This window comes from Neltuma alba, unplaced genomic scaffold (assembly GCF_004799145.2).
Source record: "Neltuma alba isolate B1F8T4 unplaced genomic scaffold, ASM479914v2 tig00002917_pilon, whole genome shotgun sequence".
In the NCBI taxonomy this organism is placed as follows: domain Eukaryota; kingdom Viridiplantae; phylum Streptophyta; class Magnoliopsida; order Fabales; family Fabaceae; genus Neltuma; species Neltuma alba.
Window position 1 is genome coordinate 165,527 of NW_021633070.1, and position 20,242 is coordinate 185,768.

At 33.5% G+C, this 20,242-nt stretch overlaps 1 protein-coding gene across 1 annotated transcript; it reads left to right on the forward strand.

Moving 5' to 3' along the window:
* Positions 1 to 14,030: 14,030 nt before the first annotated feature.
* On the forward strand, positions 14,031 to 19,421 carry LOC114739816 (elongation factor Ts, mitochondrial-like; the record flags this gene model as incomplete). The annotated part of the gene is made up of 7 exons (XM_028927892.1): positions 14,031 to 14,080; positions 14,253 to 14,562; positions 14,762 to 14,934; positions 15,374 to 15,463; positions 16,083 to 16,257; positions 16,458 to 16,642; positions 19,251 to 19,421. Coding segments are annotated over exons 2-7 (1,077 nt in total), but the record flags the coding sequence as incomplete, so codon positions are not given.
* Between the last annotated feature and the right edge of the window lie 821 nt (positions 19,422 to 20,242).

Genomic DNA, 20,242 nt, shown 5'->3' on the forward strand with positions numbered 1-20,242 from the left:
AATACGTGGTGTAGGTTGACATTAATTGTTAACACATGATGCAACAATTATCTATATAACTAGTTTAGCTATCAATAACAAGTGTGTATTGCAGATTGATATTAGTTATTAATATATGCTGTGACAATTGTTAATATAGTTGGTTTAATTATCATTAACAAGTATGAGATGTAAGTTGACATTAGTTACTTACACATCATGGTATTTGTCAATATAGTTAGTTTAGTTGTCAATAACAAGTATATAATATTATAATGCATTATAACATTATATTCTAATATAAAGAGAATTGTCCTTTCTAGCACCCTTAGTTATTGATGGTAGTATTTTGACTTGTTAACGGATACATTCTTACTTGTCATTTTCCTACTTCTAATAATGTCGTATAAAGATTTGTTTACACCTTGAAAATTTTGATATAAATTTATATCTTATGCTTTATATATAATTAAGTTATCAATTGTGAGCTAACATCATGAGCAATGATCATTTACTTAGTATTTGGGTATAATATTGATATATTCTAGTATAATACAACCTTCGATCTTTAATACAAAAACCTCATTTCTCTTTTATTTTAATCCTAAATATAACACCCCAATCTATTTTTCTCTCATATTTATTCATTTTTTTCCAAAATAGTCTTCTAATAATGATAGTTATAAACAACAAGCTTGATTAGCAAGGATATTTTAGGAAAGACAACACCTATTTATTACAAATAACTAACTTAACTTGTTTCCTTAATCTACTTAAATTAGTCAACTAGCTCTTATATTTAGGACCGGAGGTAGTATGTTAGTTATCATCATTCGTGCTCCTCCACCTATCCTTAACTCATTAATCAATACATTCTCACTTATGATTTCCTTGTTACTAACAATGTCATTAATCCCCATTTATAGGATGCGGATCACAAGAGAGCATTAGGCACTTAAATCCAATTAAGTTTCGGTTTCAAAATCATTAACTTACTTAATGAGGATTTAGTATTATTAAAGATGTTAGTTACAAATATTAAAGAGGTATAATGGTGAGTAGGGAAGCAGATTAATTGGATAGATATTTTTCATAAAAAGTGCCCAGTACCGTGTTTGACTCGTGTATAGGGGGTAAGGGGAAATCGTCAGATTTGTCTTTGGTGGCCCATTATGCGTGCAAGTCCACTCCTCCTCTTGGCCTATTTAGTAGCCCAAGACCTCTTATTAATTAGACCCCCACAATCCCAAGTGATGTGGAACTCTTCTTTTGACACACACACACAATATTTACAACAATCCCCCATATGTATCAAAAGAAGTACCTTTAGTCCAGTTACACACAAGAGTATAGCCACTGTATTTGGTGGTCCTTTAGACTTAAAACTAAACCTAAATCAATAACACTTAGTACACAGAGATGTTGGTGGTCCTATGAACTTAAAACCAACACCTCTAGGACATATACTAGAGGCATTATTAGTCAGATTATATCCTCACATTTTTGCTGTTAATAGTGTTTTTTCGCGTTAAGACGGCCATGCACGTGCCTAGTGCATAACGAATGCTCTAGAGATTTTGCCATGATCTCATAGCAGTAGCCCCACTCCACATTTGTATAGGTGATTTCATAAAATGTACCTACAATGAGCACATTATCCCATAGGATTATGAAATCATTAAGAGCTTTTGCTCAGCTTCACCAAAATGCATTCTAGCACTTTCTCATACCATAGGAAGGGACTAGTATTTTACTTCAGTGCTAGCAGAACTGACAAATGACTTGTTCTTACCTATTGAACCTTCTTCATGGGATCACTAATCACAAAGGTTGGGCTACCATCACTGTCAATTTCAAGTAGCTTTAATCCTATTCCTCTCAACTAATTTGTTTCTTCTCGCAATTTTGTTAACGGATCTAATAGGTCCTCTTTTGACCTCACAAAATTGATGAGATAACTTCATAATTTTTAAGCATGCTTATTCACATTGTATCTCAAGTGATTTCCACTTGCACCATTGTCCTCTCTACAATGGTTATTGCCATTTAGCAATCACAACTCATTAACACTAAACGTCGGTTTTACATCAATCTATCTGCTAAGGAGTGTTCAACAACTTAGCCTTCAATCACCACTATAGGTAAATAATCACTAGTGGATTTTCTCATAAATTAAAATTTATTTAACATCCGTATATCTCTATACAACGAGAATCCATGATACATGATACCAACATTTTATGGTACCCCTTGAATATTTCTTTTCTCTCATAGGACTCCATATTTAAATATGAATTCATCCTTACATCAAAAGTTACATCACAAAGTTAATTTAATGCAACAAATTCTCAAAAATTTGTGCATACACAAATTGAGCTACACAACTACCTCAAACAAAGTGTTAGCATCATAAGGAATATTCACATATTAGTTCTCAAAGACCAAGCTTTTAAAACCATTTCTCTCAAAATCTCATTCCTTTATGATCTTAACACTTAAAACCACATTTGTTTCACCCATGCTTTCATATTAAATTTTCTAGCACCAAAACATTATAAATAATATTTTATATCCACATTCAATATTAACAGTGGTTGTGCATACTCATGCATATTTATATCAAGATAAATTATTTATCAACAAATACTGATATTATGAAAATTAAAGCAAATTTATCTCTGCACGAGATAAATGACTAAATTTTCACACCCATATAATGCTTATTCAAGCAACTCAAAAAAATTTGATAATTCACAAAAATTTGCTCTCAATAGCAAATAACAAAGCCTCTGCTTTTTTTTTTTCAAATACAACACACATATTGAGATTTTCAAAATGAGCTTGATACAATTTGAAATAAACCAAAACATATTTTTCTCCACCAATATTATTTCTGTAAGGTACCTTATATTTTAGGCACCCCACACTTTCAAATATTTCATTTTTTATAGAAAAATTATTTTCATACCTTATCAACAATAATTCTAATTAAATTATAATCTCATATCATATAATCCCCTTCCTTTTTAATTATATTAGAATTTCCCACATGATATGCATCTCACATAGTAAAAATCACAATACAGTTATCTACATGAGAATACCAACTCACTGTATTTGCCCACAACTGGAATAGTTGTTCCATATGCCAATACAAAATCAAGGCAACTTAGTATCTTACCTCCTTCAAACAAGATATGTCCACAAATTATTTAAAAAAAAAAAAAACTAGAAGCATGAAGATATGAACTAATATTATAACAAAGTTTGCAATACAATATCCATTATATTGTTTGCATATACTAATCGTAAATTAGTACATTTAAAATTAAAACCTCACAAACTCAAGGAAAAATATCCATTCGCATGAGATATATTAATTGGCATTATATTATCATTGATGGAGGAGCGTTTGTGGAAGAACATTGAAGGGAAATTGCCATTTTTTTTCTTTGGCCGGTAAGAGAAATTGCCGTTGGCACATTAAAATTTGTGGATAAAGATGAGCAATATTAATAGTAATAATGAGGAAGCAGACAATCAAAATAATCAATTTTAACCAGCTCATGACACCAACGGACAATAACTATACCAATGTTAACAATGTATATTTAAAACACATAAAACCAATCATGCACGAGGCATTGATGTAGAGAGTATTGAGACCCATAAAAAACCAGTATTATATGAAACCCCCAGTCACCTCTTTAAAAAAATCCCCATTGCCTTGCCTCCCCCTAAAATTACAATGCATATATTTTGTTTTGTTCCAACTCAAGCGGAAACTGTCGATTCCCAAGTCGTTCTCCATAACTCTAATCTACTGTTAATCTCTTCTTTTGATTCCGCCATGAGAACTATGTCATCCGTGAAGAGCATGGACTTAGGGATTCTTTCTTGAATAGGTTCAGTTAGAACATCTAGAACAATATTAAACAAATACGGACTCAAAGAAGATCCCTGATGTAAGCCAATCTTAATAGGGAAGTCTTTTGTCTCACCTCCAGGCATTCTTACACTAGTAGTTACCCCCTCATACATATCTTGTATGGCTTTGATATAAGCAACCCGTACACCTTTCTTTTCCAAAGCCTTCCACATTACTTCTCTTGGCATACGATCATAAGCCTTTTCGAGGTCAATAAAAACCATATTTAAATTCCTTCTTTTACTCCTATATCTTTCCATTAACCTTCTTAGTAAATAGATAGCTTCTGATGTGGATCTCCCTGGCATAAATCTAAATTGGTTTTTCGAAATAGAAGTCTCCAACCTCAACCTATATTCCATCACTTTTTCCCACAACTTCATTGTGTGACTCATAAGTTTTATCCCTCTGTAGCTTGCATAGTTTTGAATGTCTCCTTTATTCTTGTAAATAGGAACTAAAATGCTTCTCCTCCAATCATCTGGTTCTTAGAGCATAAAATTTCATTAAAAAGCTTGGTTAGCCATACCTCAGCCTTATCGCCCAAACATTTCCAAACTTCAATAGGGATACTATCAGGCCCAACGGCTTTACCCTTGTCCATTTTCTTGAGAGCTTCCTTAACCTCTTCGATACGGATCCTGCAGTAAAAAGGCAAATTCTGATCATCTTCGTTAATTAGCAAGTCCTATAAGTCCTGAGTCGCATAATTGCTTCCCTCATTAAACAACTTGTAAAAGTAAGCCTCCCATTTGTCCTTAATATCACCATCAGTAACTAGCACTTTACCATCTTCATCCTTTATACACTTTACTTGGTCCAAATCTCTCTTTTTTCTCTCCTTTTGCTTCGCAATCTTATAAATATTTCTTTCTCCTGCCTTTGCTCCTAACTCCTAATAAAACCCCTCATAAGCTTTAGTACGTGCTTCACTCACTGCTCTTTTCATCTCTTTCTTATCCAACTGATACTTTTCCCGGTTTTCTACACTATTGCACAAATGAATGGCCTTAAAATAATCTCTTTTCTGTCTGACTTTCTCTTGCACACTCTTATCCCACCACCAAGTCTCCTTATCTCTCTGATAAGGACCTTTGGATTCTCCCAAAATTGCTTTAGCTACCATACGAATCCTTATAGCTATCTCTTCCCACATCATGTTTGCATTTCCCTACAACTCCTAAATCCATTCCTCAAAAAGGGTCCTTTTGGATAACTCCCACTTCTCACCCTTTAACTGCCACTAGTTAACCCTGGATTTTACCACTTAATGGTACTTTTGCTTGGTACTCTTAAAACGTACATCAACGATAAGTACTCTATGTTGGGCAGTCACCCCATCTCCAGGAATTACTTTACAATTAGTACACAATCTTCTGTCCGGATTCTTAACCAAAAAGAAATCAATATGTGATTTTGAGGCACCACTCTTATATGTGATTAAATGCTCCTCTCACTTCTTAAAACAAGTGTTGACAATCGTAAGATTATATGCAAGAGAAAAGTCGAGAATAGATTGTCCTCCACTATTATGCTCCCCAAAACCAAAACCACCATGAGCCCCACTGAATTGTTCTGCTTCCTTACCGACATGTCCATTAACATCCCCACTGATAAAAAATTTTTCTTCGAGTGGTATGCTTTCAACCAATCCTTCCCTATCTTCCCAAAACTTGTCTTTAAGGTGTGCCTATGCCCCAACCTAAGGTGTATTGACACTAATGATATTGATAGTATCCTTTCCAACAACTACTCTTAAAGATATTATTCTATCCTCAAACCTTTTAACCTCTACCATATTTTTTCCATGTTTCATCAACTATGATACCAACACCATTCCTTGCACTCACCTTTCCTGTGTACCAAAGTTTATACTCTCCAAGTTCCTTGGCAACTTCTCCAGTCCATTGGTTTCTTGGAAACACAAGATATTAATCCTTCTGACCCTCATAACTCCTACTACCTCCATAGATTTCTCATTCAGTGTCCTAATATTCCAAGCTTGGTCTCATGAACTAACTTCTTTAGCTGTCTCCATCCAAGAGAGTACGGTATCCCTCGCTCATTTAACACTACATCCGGGCAACGATGCAACGGGTCTAACTCACTTCTCACTGTACTCGAGCCATACAGCGCATTACTTCTGGGCAACGACCTAGCATTAGCATAATTACTTCGTTGATCCATGTTCATGAGATTTGACAGGTTTTTGTGTTGGCTATCGAGGGCCTAACACAATCCTCCTCCTTTATCTAGGCTTGGGACCAGCTATACAATATAGGCAGAGTTATGTTAGTATAAAAAGATTAAGAAAATTAGTTAACTTAGTTGTTTATATGAAAATATGTGTTGATTTCGCTAAAGTACAACTATGGTTATTTTGCATTAGAAACCACCAATTGATGAATAATTCTTAATATGTGTAAGGAGAGTTTGGAAAAAGAATTATAAATTTGAGGGACAAAGTAGATTAAGTCTTATATTTAAAACAAACAAAAAAAAGAACTCCTATACTACTTCTTATATTTAGGATCAGAAATACTATTGTCTAACTAATTATCTTCTTTTCTTTTAAATTAGAGTGTTTTTCTTCCTTTTTTCCTAACGTGTGATTGTGAAAACTTTGATGGAAACACATACACACACGATAGGCGCATATTTTATAATTAAATAGGAGTAGATTTAAAGACATGTTTGATTAAATTTATTAATATTTATGCCTATTGAATTAGTTTTATACATTTTTTCTCATCAATTGATTATAAGATAAAAAAGTAATCTTATTAAAATTTATTCATATACTTTTTTATATTTTACATATCAAATTATTAAAAAAAAAATTTAAGTATATACACCAATAATGAAAAAATTAAAGTTGGAACATTAGCACCTTGGTTATATATATTAGTTTAATAAAAAACATAATACATATATTAGTAATGTATCATTCATTTAAATTAAATTATTAATTTAGGCTCAAAACCTTTGAAAATGGAAATCTACTAATTATCTTATTTTGTTTATTCATTACATAACAATGCATTTAATAATTTAATATGTTAAATATTATATTTAAAAAAATTATAATAATGGGTGATAAAGAAATGGTTAAAAAAATGACACTAACTTTCAACGGTGACAATTATAGTTACCACTGAAAGTGACACTCTTGGCGATGACATTTTATAGTCGCCTCTAAAAGTCTAACTTTCAGCGGCAACTATTATTGTTGTTGGTGAAAGTTATCACTTTTAAATAGTTGCTGTTGAAACTTGACTTTCAGTGGTGACTTCCATTGTCGCCACTAATAGTCTAACTCTTAGTAGCGATTGTGTAAAGTCACCACTGAAAGTTGTTAACAGTGGTGCTGAAAGTCTTACTTTTAGCGATGACTTTTATTGTTACTATAAAAAGTCAAGTTTCAGCGGCAACTTTTTAGAGTCGTCACCAAAAGTCCTTTTTTTTTTTAATAATGATTCATCAACGTGACTGTCACCAAACTCCACAGCCACCAAAATATAAACTACATATGTCCATAAAACTTTCCATTCAAGTTTATACATAGCCACCAAAATAATCAAACTTAGAGAAATATGATCGACAAGTATCTTGGCACCAAATAACAAAATTAAACAAATCCTTTAATCAGCCACAACTTTCTCCTTTCCCTTGGAAGAGCTTGGACCTATTGATGTTGGTAAAATAATAGGGTGAGATTTGGGGAACTCTCAGTGGCAAGGATCACTAGCCACAATATTACCAATGTAAGGTTAACCATAAACACAAGTTTAGCAACTTTAGCCATGAGAAAGGGAGTATCTTTGCATACACACAAAGAATGGCATAACTCCATCGCCTATATAGCCAAGGCATCACCACATAGGGAGGTGCTTCGACATATAACATCTCAAGCTTGAACACGTTCATGACATACAACTTAGCATTCAATCAAAATAAAGCCAATAATAGGATTAAATGAAACTTGCTACTTTTTATCAAAGCTAGCTCTTGATTTCTTTTCTCTTGCTCTCAAAGGCTTCCTTGACAAATTTCAAAACCTAGTATTACATAACATTAACACGTCAATAGCCAAACATGAAAGTTGCAAGGTAACTTGAAATAATCCCCTATAAGCTTAGTCTCTTAAACTCTAAATCATAAGACCTTAAGTTGGTGTAAGAAAGACATCACTTACCTAAATTGTCTTGTGTAACACCCTAGCTATTAACCCTTTAACACATCAAATAGAAACAATTGGAACCACTTATTAAGTCCTTAAGTTGGAAAAATTCAAATTTCAAAATAAATATTCACAGTAATCCTAAAATTTGGCCTAATTTTGGAAAATCATAATTAAATCTAGAAAAATCAAAATGAGGTGGTTCTAAGTTTTATTTGAAGCTTACCAGATGATCTTCAAGATAAAAATACTCTCTAGTTATGAATCCTTTGCACTTGTGTCAAGTTTTCATGCAAACATACATTGTTCATATGGTCAATTTCTCATTTTTCAGAATTTATGCCTAATTTTGGCTAGGCACTACTTTTTGTACAAAACTCTAATTTTAGTGAATTAGCACTTATTTTAAATCTAACAATAAGATCTATTGAACTGCTAAGTTTCATGATCAATAAACTTCATGATTTGCTTAAAATTTTGTGGTTACCAAGTTTGATATCCCCCTTCCCCCATGTTTTTTTTTTTGAATTTGAACTAATTTCTTAACCACATTAGCCATTTTCTTATATATACTACATCCAAGCATATTTTAGCATTAATTACATCATAGTTAAGTCTTACATCCAAGTTTAGTGTCAAATTACATGTTTTAAAATAGAAAGGTTCAAAGCCATATAATAACATATGTTAACAAGTAATTCTTCAAGACAAGGCCACTTCCTTTCCTTTTCCTTTTGCATTTGCAGCCCTCAGATGGTTTGATTTAAGCATAATGGGAGTAAGATTTCATAGAAATCTTGGTAGCAAAGAACCATAATTAAAAAGCATGTCAAGCTGTATGTCATATATTGCTTCCATGTTATCGATCAATGTACATGCCATGGAAAGGGAGCAAAATATCATACCAATAGGCAACTCAACCATGCACATAGCCAAGGCATAAAATGCAAGGAGTTAAACAAATCATCACATATCTAGTGCTACCATATAATGGCATATGAACAAAGAATAACACAGCAACAAACCATACAAGGTAACATCAAATTGTAAGTTCTATGCTACCTTCCCTCAAGCTTGGATTTTTGGTGTCTCATTCTTCCTCTTGATTCTCTTTATATCCTTGTCTAATGCCTATCAATTAAGCATAAGGATACTTCACATTACCACTTAAATCAATATAAAATATTAATTCATGCACTTTAACCCATTTTCTTTAGTTTTTTGAGCCATTTCTTCCTCTTTGTTTTTACTAACTTTCTTAGGTCATTCTTACACAATTTTGCATGTAGAATTCATATATTCATTTAGTATTAACAAAATCCATCTCCTCCCTATCAAACCATGCTTGGCCGAAAGTTATAAGGTTTAGGGGTTCAAAATTGTATTTTCAATTTCAATTTCAATTCTTCCAAATACTTTTCCTTGGTGTTTCCCTACACAAAATCACATTCTAAACACAATGGAGGTATCAAATCAACTCTAATCAAATCCTAATCCTAATTTTCAGCATTGGTCGAAACATGCTCTAGTGTTAGGGAGTTGGATTTTTCTTTCAGAATCAAACATAGAGGTTAATTTTCCTACTCTTTCTAATCCATTCAACCTTCTCCTATAATTTCAAAATTTTGCAGCAGCATACCAAGGGGAGTTTGTCATCAAAACCCATCCAAAACTTGTTCTAACTATGCCAAATAACTTCCCTAATTGAAGCTTAGGCTTACCTTGACAGAGCTCTTGAATTTTCTTAAGGTTTCTTGTTCTTGAACTTGCTTTCTTCCTCTTACTTTTTAGCAAACTTGGTGACAAAACCTTCCCCCATTAAGTCTCCTAAAATGGCTAGATTGTGTATCTTGAGGGGGTATTTATAGACAAATTTTTGACCCCTACTTTCTCTCTTTTGCCCATGAAAAACTACTAATTCCCTTGCTTATTCGTCACTCCAAAAATCTGCCTTAACTTGATTTTGCCAAGTGTCTTACCAAATGTATGGTTATGATTTAAATGATATGTTAAAACTTATTATTTTAATCTCTCTTTCAACAACAAAACACACAATTTCCCCCATGTCCTATATACCAAAATGGCACCATATAGCAACCAAAAAAAAAGGGAGAAATTGCCTCCCCATAGATTATTAACATTCCCCTGTTCAAGTGTCCTATATCAAATGAATTTTTCCTGAATCCTGTATGATCCAGTGCTTCCAAAAATTTGTCTCTCTGCACCAAAATCTTCCTTTTAGTATAGGGATGTTCCGTGATTTTTCTTAGATTTAAAATTTTCCTACAATTTTTTATATTCAGATTTTTCCCCAAAATCGGTGTTTTACCGACAAGAATTCAAGTTTAAAATATCTTAAAATTAACCTCTTCACTTTCTGAGGCTGGGAATAATTTTATAATCTATAATAGCCCTTCAAATAATTTTTTCATATTTTTTCAAAATCATGGAGGCCTCTAACTATTTTAAATAATTAATTTTGTCTACCTTTACATTGTTTAACCAAAAATATCCTAAAATACAGAAAATTATGTATTAATTTTTTTTATTCTTTTAACATTTTCAAAATCTTAAACACTATTCTAGAACCTCTATTCTATTTTCTATGATTTTTCAGGAATTGTTTTAGAATTTTAGGCTTAATTTCCCAGTCTGTCCTGTCTTGACTGGATATTTTGAAAATAACAGTTCAGTCTCTGTTTAATTTCAGTTCAAAAGTTGTTACGTCTATTTGTCTACTATATTGCCTGACCCTTAGTCTATTTTATATTCTCTATTTTTAGAGTTAAAATTAATAGGATGTGACATCTTGCACCTTGCCTTCCTTCTTTTCTCTCTTCAAATTTTAGTTTCCCATTTTCTCATTCACCCTTGGCTGAAAATGCCACAAGGTTAGGAGGAAGAGAGGTATTTATAATAGGTAAGCTTACACAAATCCTTAAACTTGCCTAAAATTATCATGATGATGTGTCAAGCCAAGAAGTTCTCCTAAAATGCTCCTAAAAAGCCTAAGATTAAGGGAAGGTAGGATAATGGAAAAAGAATATTTAGTTAGACTTTGAGTTGATTTTGGTGATGCCACATGAAGGAAATCCCACCAAAACTTGATTTTGTGTCACTTCATCAAATACATGGTCTTGAAGAGTTATTCCTCCAATCTTAGCTAATGAGTAATGCCATTTTGGAGAGGAAAAAGAGGGAACAAGTTTAAGATTTAAATCTCCCATATGCATATAATATGCCTTGTCATATAGCCCACAATTTTGGCTCTTATATTGTTATTTCCCTCTTTTCATGACCTAAAACCTTCACATCATCACTCAATAAGGTATGGGAGGTTCATTAAATGGCTGACATAATAGGGAATTAGTGCTTCATAAGAGGGGATAGATCTTGGTCAACATGAGGTTTGTGTCTTGTCACATTTAGTCACTTATTTTCAAGGTAAAAGAAACCAGACCGGATTGGTCAATTCAACCACAAAATCGGAGAACCGATCTCCAGTCTAGTTAGGATTGCTTGTTGAATAGAGATGAAATGAACTGGTGACAAATCGGTTCAACCAGTAAAAACTGGTGTTAAATCGGGTAACCACCGGTTAGGTTGGGTTACTTTGTTTAAATTTTTTGCCTCCTAAAAATGAACAAAGTGGAAAAGGAGAAGAAGGTTTACGGAGAATAGAAGAAGAAGGGAGAGGAAGAGAAAAAAATAGAGAGATAAATGCCAAACAAACCTTACTATGAGAGAAAACTCCTGAATATGCTAAAAAAATAAGTGAAGAAGCATTGTAGTGTGGAAATTAAAAAGCATGGAAGAAGGATAAGAAGGTGATTCAAGGCTTCACCATGGGCCTAATTTGTTGTTAAAGCTCTGTGAGGAAAATTAAGAGAGAGAGAGAGAGGAGAAAGAGGAGACTGAAATACAATAAAAGAACATGTGAGGGTAAAAGATTTAAATTAAAAATTAGAAAGAGAAAAGGCATTAATAATACCGGAGACTGTGAGAAAATGTGTCGTAGTCTTGTAGACCTCAAGTCCATCACCGTCCCATCATAGTTTTATTTATCATTCAATTGTATATATCTAAATTTTATTTATTAAATTGCTATTATTAACTCTGGTCTAACTCCGATCTGACTCACTAATCTTTAACTCATTGTCTTAACTGGTTTAATAACTGGTCTGATTTTTTTGTTCATAGTTTATTTTCACAACTTTTTCCAAAAACTCTTTTTGGTCCAGATCTGTATTTCCAATTTTGCTCATGGACTCCAAAATATTCTCCTCCATGTCAGATTAGTCCACCAAAATTTTCAAGCCCAAACTTCGCCCACATATTTTTTTCCCCTTAATTTTTCAAGAAGAAGCCCACCTTAGGTGAAATTCCACAATAATTATTTCTAAATATAAATGCCTCATATCTTGATCGCCAAATCAATTTTATAAGTTGAATCCCACTCTAAAATAATTATTCCACATTTTTCTAAATTTTTGGAGATCTTCTAATATTCTAAATAATTAAATCTAAAAAATTAATTAAAAATTAATTTTAGGGGTATCTTTTTTAATCCTCAAAAGGGACTGTCCACCTCATTTTTATTTTCTGAAAATTCTATAAAATTTGGGATATATTTTTCAAAATTACCCTTTTCCCCAAAACTTTTTGTAATTACAATTCGCCACTGGTGGGTGCGGCCCCACAAATTATCCTCTTTGGGTCTCCAAACATTCACTTGGGTTGATTTTACATATTATAACTAAAGTAGACGAAACTATTTCTATATGAAATGTTCTGATTCTACACCCTAGTGCAAAGTAACATTAGAATTCACAATTTCGAAGCTTAACCCATCATCTTTTATTAAACACAACAACTTACAACTCAAAACCAAAATACAATAGTGGAAGGCGACTGTAGACTCTGACTAACAAATACTACCTCCGTTCCTAATTATAAGAGCCAGTTGACTAATTTAAGGATATTAAGGAAGTAATTAAATTAGTTATTTATAATAAATAAGTATTATTTTTCCTAAAATATCCTTACTAATCAATTTTATTGGTTAGAACTATCATTATTAAAGGGACTACTTTGGGAAAAAAATACATAAATATGAGAGACAACGTGGATTGGAGTTTTATAATTAGGACCAAAATAAAAATCAAACAAGGTCTTATATTAAAGATCGGACGTAGTATATAATAATCAGCAAAAGGTTTAGCCCATCAGTATCCTCTAAAATTGCCTGATGTTCCAGACCTACACTCCTGAAGAACTTAACCTGGCTTTTTCCTTGTGGAATAGGGTAAGATTAAATAAGCGGAAAAAACATGTCCACAAACTAAACTTCCATCAGATTTTCGTTCATCACTACTAAAAGATCTTCCCATTAGGACAGAACCAAGCGGCAAAAGGCAGGACCGTGAGGGAGGCAAGCAATGAAATGAGAAGCAAGAGTAAGAAGCAGAGCGCGCGGAGGTGAGAGACAATAGTGAGGCATCTTGAACAGTGATGGAATGGGACTGGAGCTTTTGGTGTTGAAAAAGAATGCTTGGTTGAAGTCGGAAAGGTTATATAGATCTAGTGGATATTTGAAGGAAAAGGAGAGGGTATAGTGCAGAGACGATTGGCAAAGACAAAGAAAGAGATAAGGATCGCGAATAAGGAGAAGGAGGTCAACGGTGGTGGCAAAAGAACGCTGGAGGCAATATTATGAGGAGAGCTTGCAACAAAAGGGTAAGGGATAAAGAGATCAAATCCTTCTATAGTCGTTTTTTAATCTAAGGACAACTTGATAATTTCACGTATAGAGCCTCTCATGCTCAAGTTTCTCGGAACGTCTTATTAATTACCCTTAAACCTCGCGCGCGGGTCGGGTCATGCTAAACCCCTTTCCGGTATCTTTCATTGCGGCCTCACAAATCTTGCTTCGAAATTCGGGTCTACTCTTACGGCCTTCGCCTACTCCATTGAAGCAGCTTCAGCTCAGCTCTGTAAGTTTGTAGCTTCTGATTTCAGCTTCATTACGGTTACTTTTCATCCGATTATTCTCCTGTTCATCTCCCGAGAGACCAAGATAAAAGTATCAGAATGGAGTTGCTTTTATTTGAACATTTTCATTTTCAACTTTTTTTAGGTTTTAATAACAAAGTAATGATTCTTTAGGTTGAAGATTATTGGTTGTCTGTTGTTATGGCTTTCTCTGGAGGTGCAAGACGGCTTTGTATAAAGCTTTCACTGGTTAACAGTAGTGGTTATGGGCGGCATTTTACTACTTCGACCTGCAAAAGAGCTTCGTCTGAAACATCATTTATTTCTGGCGACGCCAATTCGCAATTGGGTATAGGAATTTTTCTCAGACGGTTCAGCATCGCTGCTTCAGACCAAACGAATCTTATAAAGCAACTGAGAGAAAGAACAAGTGCTCCTATCAAAGACGTTAAAGCAGCTCTAGTTGATTCCAATTGGGACATCGGTAATGGACTCCCCCTCAGACCTTTACATATTATTTGTGCTGCTTTTCGCTCTTATTAATGAGTCGTTGCCAAGTTTCATGGCTTGAAATTTTGATTTATTTTTGGCTCCAAGTGGGAGTCGAAGATCATTTATCGTATTGAGCCAAAGATTATTGGATGTAGCTTGTAAAATTGAAAATTGACAACTTGAAAATGCAGAACTGGCTCAGAAGGAACTGAGGAAGAGGGGAAAGGTTCTCGCTTCAAAAAAGTCCTCTCGAACTGCTGCAGAAGGTTTGCTTGCCCTGGCCCAAAATGAGAACAAGACTGCTGTTATTGAACTTAACTGCGAAACTGACTTTGTTGCTAGAAACGAGATCTTTCAGTTCTTGGTTAGTTTTTTTGGCCTGATGTTCTTGTTTAGTTAAGCTATGTCCTATTTGTGTTCAAATATATGAATAGTGAACAAACTCGCTATGAGCTCTTCTCATGTATTACCTTCATTCATTAATATAAAAGTTAGTTAACTAATTTGAGTAAATTAGTTAAATTAGTTATTTGTAATAAATCGGCGTTATTTTCCCTAAAATACTCTTGCTAATTAAGTGTTATTTGATGAAACATTCAACATATACAATTACTGCAAGGATTACTTTGGGAAAAATGGATAAATATGAGAGAAAAAATAGATTGGGGTCTTATATTGAGGATCAATTTAAAAGTCAAATTAGTTTTTATATTAAAGATCAGAGGTAGTATATTCTTTCTATTCCCCATTATAGAGTTCTTCCTGTATTTGCTTGTAATTTTGCAATCTTGTCATCTTTGTAGGCATTGTCTTTGGCAAAGCAAGCTTTGTTGGTTGAAAATGCTTCTCAGCAGGCTTCTTGTGGCTTTCAAGTTGGACCAGAATCTTTGGAGGTAAATTGATTGATATTTTCCTCAGCTTACGCCAATAGTGATTCTAATGTTGATCCCATGCTTATAGGACTTCTTCCTAGGTCTTTATCTTCTATCTCATTCACATCTTATTTTGAGAATAATGTGCACATACATGCACGAATTTGTGCATCTGTAGAGAGATCAATTGACACCAGAGTCGGATGTGAGACTTTTCAACCTTTTCAGAATTAACCATAGGATGTGATTATCATTGATTCAGCTAGAAGTAATTACTTTGTGAATCTTTCTTGTCAAAATTTATTAAATATTATATTTTGAAGCTTATAAACAAATAGCTTGAAGCTTTTGTATTTGAAATATATTTTGTTCATTAATTTCTAGATTATAACTGATGGTGTATATAATAATTTTGGATACATATTAAATTTTGTGGGATGATTTTCATGATGAGAAGAATTAATTTAATGTGGGTTTTGCTATACATTTATTCTATATATATCTATAAATAATTATTTTGATTGGCCCTATAAAGAGTAAATTAGTTTATTGTAAGATGACATTTTTTCTTTCATGTCTTTCTACATCTCTAGTAAAATGAATTTGTTGTAGATCTGTATTTATGTCATGGTTTCACCAGAACATGGTGTTGCATCTTGAGCATCCAAAGATCAGTGGAGAGACAACTGTTCAAGGTGCAATCACTGAAGTGGCTGCAATAATGGGAGAGAATGTAAAACTTAGAAGAGGCTTTGTGATGTCAACACCATCTCAGGGTGTTATATCTACATACCTCCATACCAGTCCCCAACCATGTGAGTTAACTTTAATTGAGTTATTTTGTTTTATTTATGCATTTATCAGCACACTGCTACAGCCCATACACTGAAACAATAGTCGTGAAATTAACCATTACTATTTTCTGCTACAAAATCTTGTTTTAAGTGGCTAATTCTTTGCAATTCCCGGAATCTTATGAAGCTAAGGATCTTGACTTGCTTTCTGCTAACAATAGGTTTGGGTCGCATTGCTGGAATTTTGTCTCTTGAAGTAGGTGATATTAAAACTCAACTGGATGCAATTCAGCGGGTAGGATCAGAATTGGCCATGCATGTAGTGGCAGCAAAACCATTATTCCTATCAAAGGAACTTGTTTCTTCTGAAGCATTAGAGAATGAGCGTGAAATTCTTAAATCTCAGGTACTCTGTCATTTCTATGAGTTATGTTTGAGAACTTGGGTACATGCTCAACATATTAAATAAGTTGCTGAAACAAATTTGGATAAATATTTTCATCTATTTGTTAATTTTTTATTTATCCTCAAGCTTTCAGACTAAATTAAGCATAATTGTTGCATAAATAAGCCTGGGCTTGGGTTCTTACGTTTAGACAGTACTCTGAATATCCATTATTCATTCAAATTATTGTAAAATTTGTGGTTATGTGAATGAGCCTTGCTCGGCTATGAATTGTTCTGTCCTACTTTAAATTTCGTCTCTTTTATTATAATTACTTCGATGCAGCTGACCTTATACTAACTTCACCAAGAAGTCCTTGTTTCGTTTGGGGGAAGGCAGTTTCAAGGGGAAGACGAATCAGTTAACATGGCTTGGGTGATTTGAGCTGGCTTATTATTTGCTGTGGGTGCTTCGTGCCTTGAACCTTACAGTTTGGTTTTGGTCTGGTTCACTTTCCTCCTTTGTGATATTTAACTGAACCTAGTAGCTAATTCCAATTTCTAACAATTAAACCAAAGCACCTGAAGTATTGGTATGAATTCACAGAAAGCATGTCATGTCAAAAATAAAGTTTTAATAAGTCTCTTTAACTCAGACCTAGTGTACCGACCACTAGAATAATAAGTCCCCTTTTCATGGTTGTCATACTTGTGAATCTGAGTTAACTTGTGAGGTTTGAGCGAGCTCATGGCAAGCTTGTAAAGTCAGCTTGTAAGCTCATGTTATAAACTCTGAAAGAGTTTGCAGCTATTATTTACGAGCTAATAAAAGTTATTCAGTATGACTCAGAAGGCATAAACTCTTTATAAAATGAAAAAATAATCATTAATATGATCATATCACTTGTGCAGGCTATTGGTTCAGAACCAAGAATATCAAATCCTTAATACTCTATGGCTGGACGGCTAAAGATTTATTTACATTGAGATAATAAATGATACTACCTCTGGTCTTTAATATAAGACCTTATTTGACTTTCATTTTGGTCTTAAATATAAGACCCAATCCACTTTGTCTCTAATATTTATACATTTTTTCCAAAAACGTCCTTCTAATAATAATAGTTTTAACCAACACATTTGATTAGCAAGGATATTTTAGAAAAAAACAACACATATTCATTACAAATAATAACTAACTTATTTTCTTAATCTCTTCATATTAGTCAACTAACTCTTATAATTAGGACCGGAGGTAGTAATAGTCATCAATGGTTTTAGTTCTTTTCATCATGGTCCTTTTTTTTTTTTTTTTTTTTGGTGAACCTTTTCATCATGGTCTTTAATTCTATTCAGTCTTGTATCTTTCATGTCCTTGCTCTGCATTGCAAGCATATTCATGCAGCTTTTGGGGTAACATCTCTTGCCCCTGAAAATATGCACCCCCTCCGGTCCCTATTATAAGGCAGTGTTTAGAAGTAAGTGGTCATTATTATGAGTCCCCAAATAGGATATTAGTTACATTTTTTCAAAATGATCCCTATTTAAAGTTTGATGCAATTTTTTGCCTTTCAAGATGTAATTCATGGTTTTAAAGATGATTAAATTTGAGAAATTTTTCATTTTCAAGCAAATTTAATGACTTAACCGCCTCACCTCTCTGGAGAGGTTGGTGTTGGAGGTGCTTTATAATAGGGATCAGAGGGAGTTAATAAAATCGGTGGAATTTGGCTTTCAGCAGCTGGACTTAAGTTGAGAAGTGAAATCTTGGGAAATCTAAACTATATTCTGGGAGAGAGGGAATGATGAATATGACAGAAACCTTATTGATTCTATCATATATTGATACTTTTCGGCTTCAACAACCTATTTATGGAGAAAGTTTAGGAGGAATAACCTGGATATTTTATCATAATCACTGCTAAACATAATATGACCACTCAATCTAATCAAAATTTCAGAATGACATTCCTTGGTGAGCAAATCAGTGATTGATTGCAGTAGTGAACGTTATTGTACCATGATGAATAGCTGAGCAAATCAGTCCATAGTTCTTTGGATTGAGTGGGCAAAAATTTTATTCTTCAATCTGAGTCGCCCATCTGCAGAACAAATAATAAATAGTTAAGTAAACATGTGTGCTAAATGTCTCTCTCAGATAGATTTCTAACAAGTTGGAGTGCCAATTAATGGGTTATAGTCCTAACTCCTAATTAGTGAAGCGAAGGGAGCAAGGACTCAAGAACTTCAATTCATACAGTATAATAACTTTCAGTTAATGATAAAAACTAGTTTATAGGAGAAGCAGAAACAATTGGTGCAGTTGTCACTTCAACTGAGGCTTATAACAAATCTGAGTAGAATATTGTTACTCAATTCAATTCTAAAGCTTCAATTGAATATCTAATAAAATTTCTTGAATATCAAGTTTGCCTAGAATTTTTGTGTTCAGAACTCAAGGTAAAGTTTTCAGCAAATTCTGCTCATGGCATTCTTCTTTAGTCATTTGATGCAATCTGTGATATATTTATCCAATTTTTGGCTTTCTAAATTTTGACATGTCACTTTCTTTACCCTATTTCAAAACATCTGTGTTCAAATTTTATCGGGTTAGGCCTTTAACATTTCAGGCTGAAGCCTCTGGGAAGCCTCAGATTGCCATAGACAAGATGGTAGAAGGACGTTTGCGTAAATATTTTGAGGAAGTTGTGCTTCTGGAGCAGAAGTTTATCATAAATGATGCTATGAATGTAAAGGTATGCAAGGTTCCACTGCATCAAGTCTCTTTAATAAGTGAAAAAGTTAATATTATGATGACAATAATTTATTGTTCAGTATAATGATTTTGATTGGTGAAAGAAAGAAATTCTCTACACATGTGGGTGGGCCAGAAAAATCAGTCTGCTCCCTTGTATAATAAATTAATGAGGGAAAGATGCCGTTAGACTCTGGTAATAAGCATTTGGCCAAAATGTAAAGAACTCTTTTCAAGTTAGTGGGTTATGCAATTTACTCCCTTCAACTTTAAAAGTCTTACCAAAGGCCCAAACTTTCAGTTTTATCCTTCTGCTCACTTTCCCTCTGCCAACTTTTATAGCCACATGAAGACTTTTCTTATAGCCACATGAGGAGTTTTCTTTGTATGTTGGCCTAGTCATTTGCATTTTAGCTGCAGGTATCTCTCATTCATGGTCAAAGTATGGCATTAGGGGATTAAATGGTGATTTTTATAATTCAAGTTGTTTGCAGTGTGGTACTATTGTTGCTAAGTGTTGGGAGAAAATATTGCTGTAGCTTTGTAATAAGGTTTTGAAACACAAAGAAAACTTATGCTGGAAGATTCTGATTAGTTTTGTTTTTCAGGGATTTGCATAGCCTAGATCAAGGGATCTTGCCAAAGATTTTCTGCAATATGCATAGTAATTTTAGTCATGATTGATTATTGATTTTTGTAGCTATTACGAAACTCTGATGAGAAGAATTTGGATTAAAGTTAGCATACCAGTCTTAAAATAGGTATATTGTATGTTTCTGGTGGATGCAAAAATTCTTAATAATGATAGACTGACATCAATATCAATACCAAGTTTTCAGTGCTAGAGGTTGATGTAACAACTGAAAA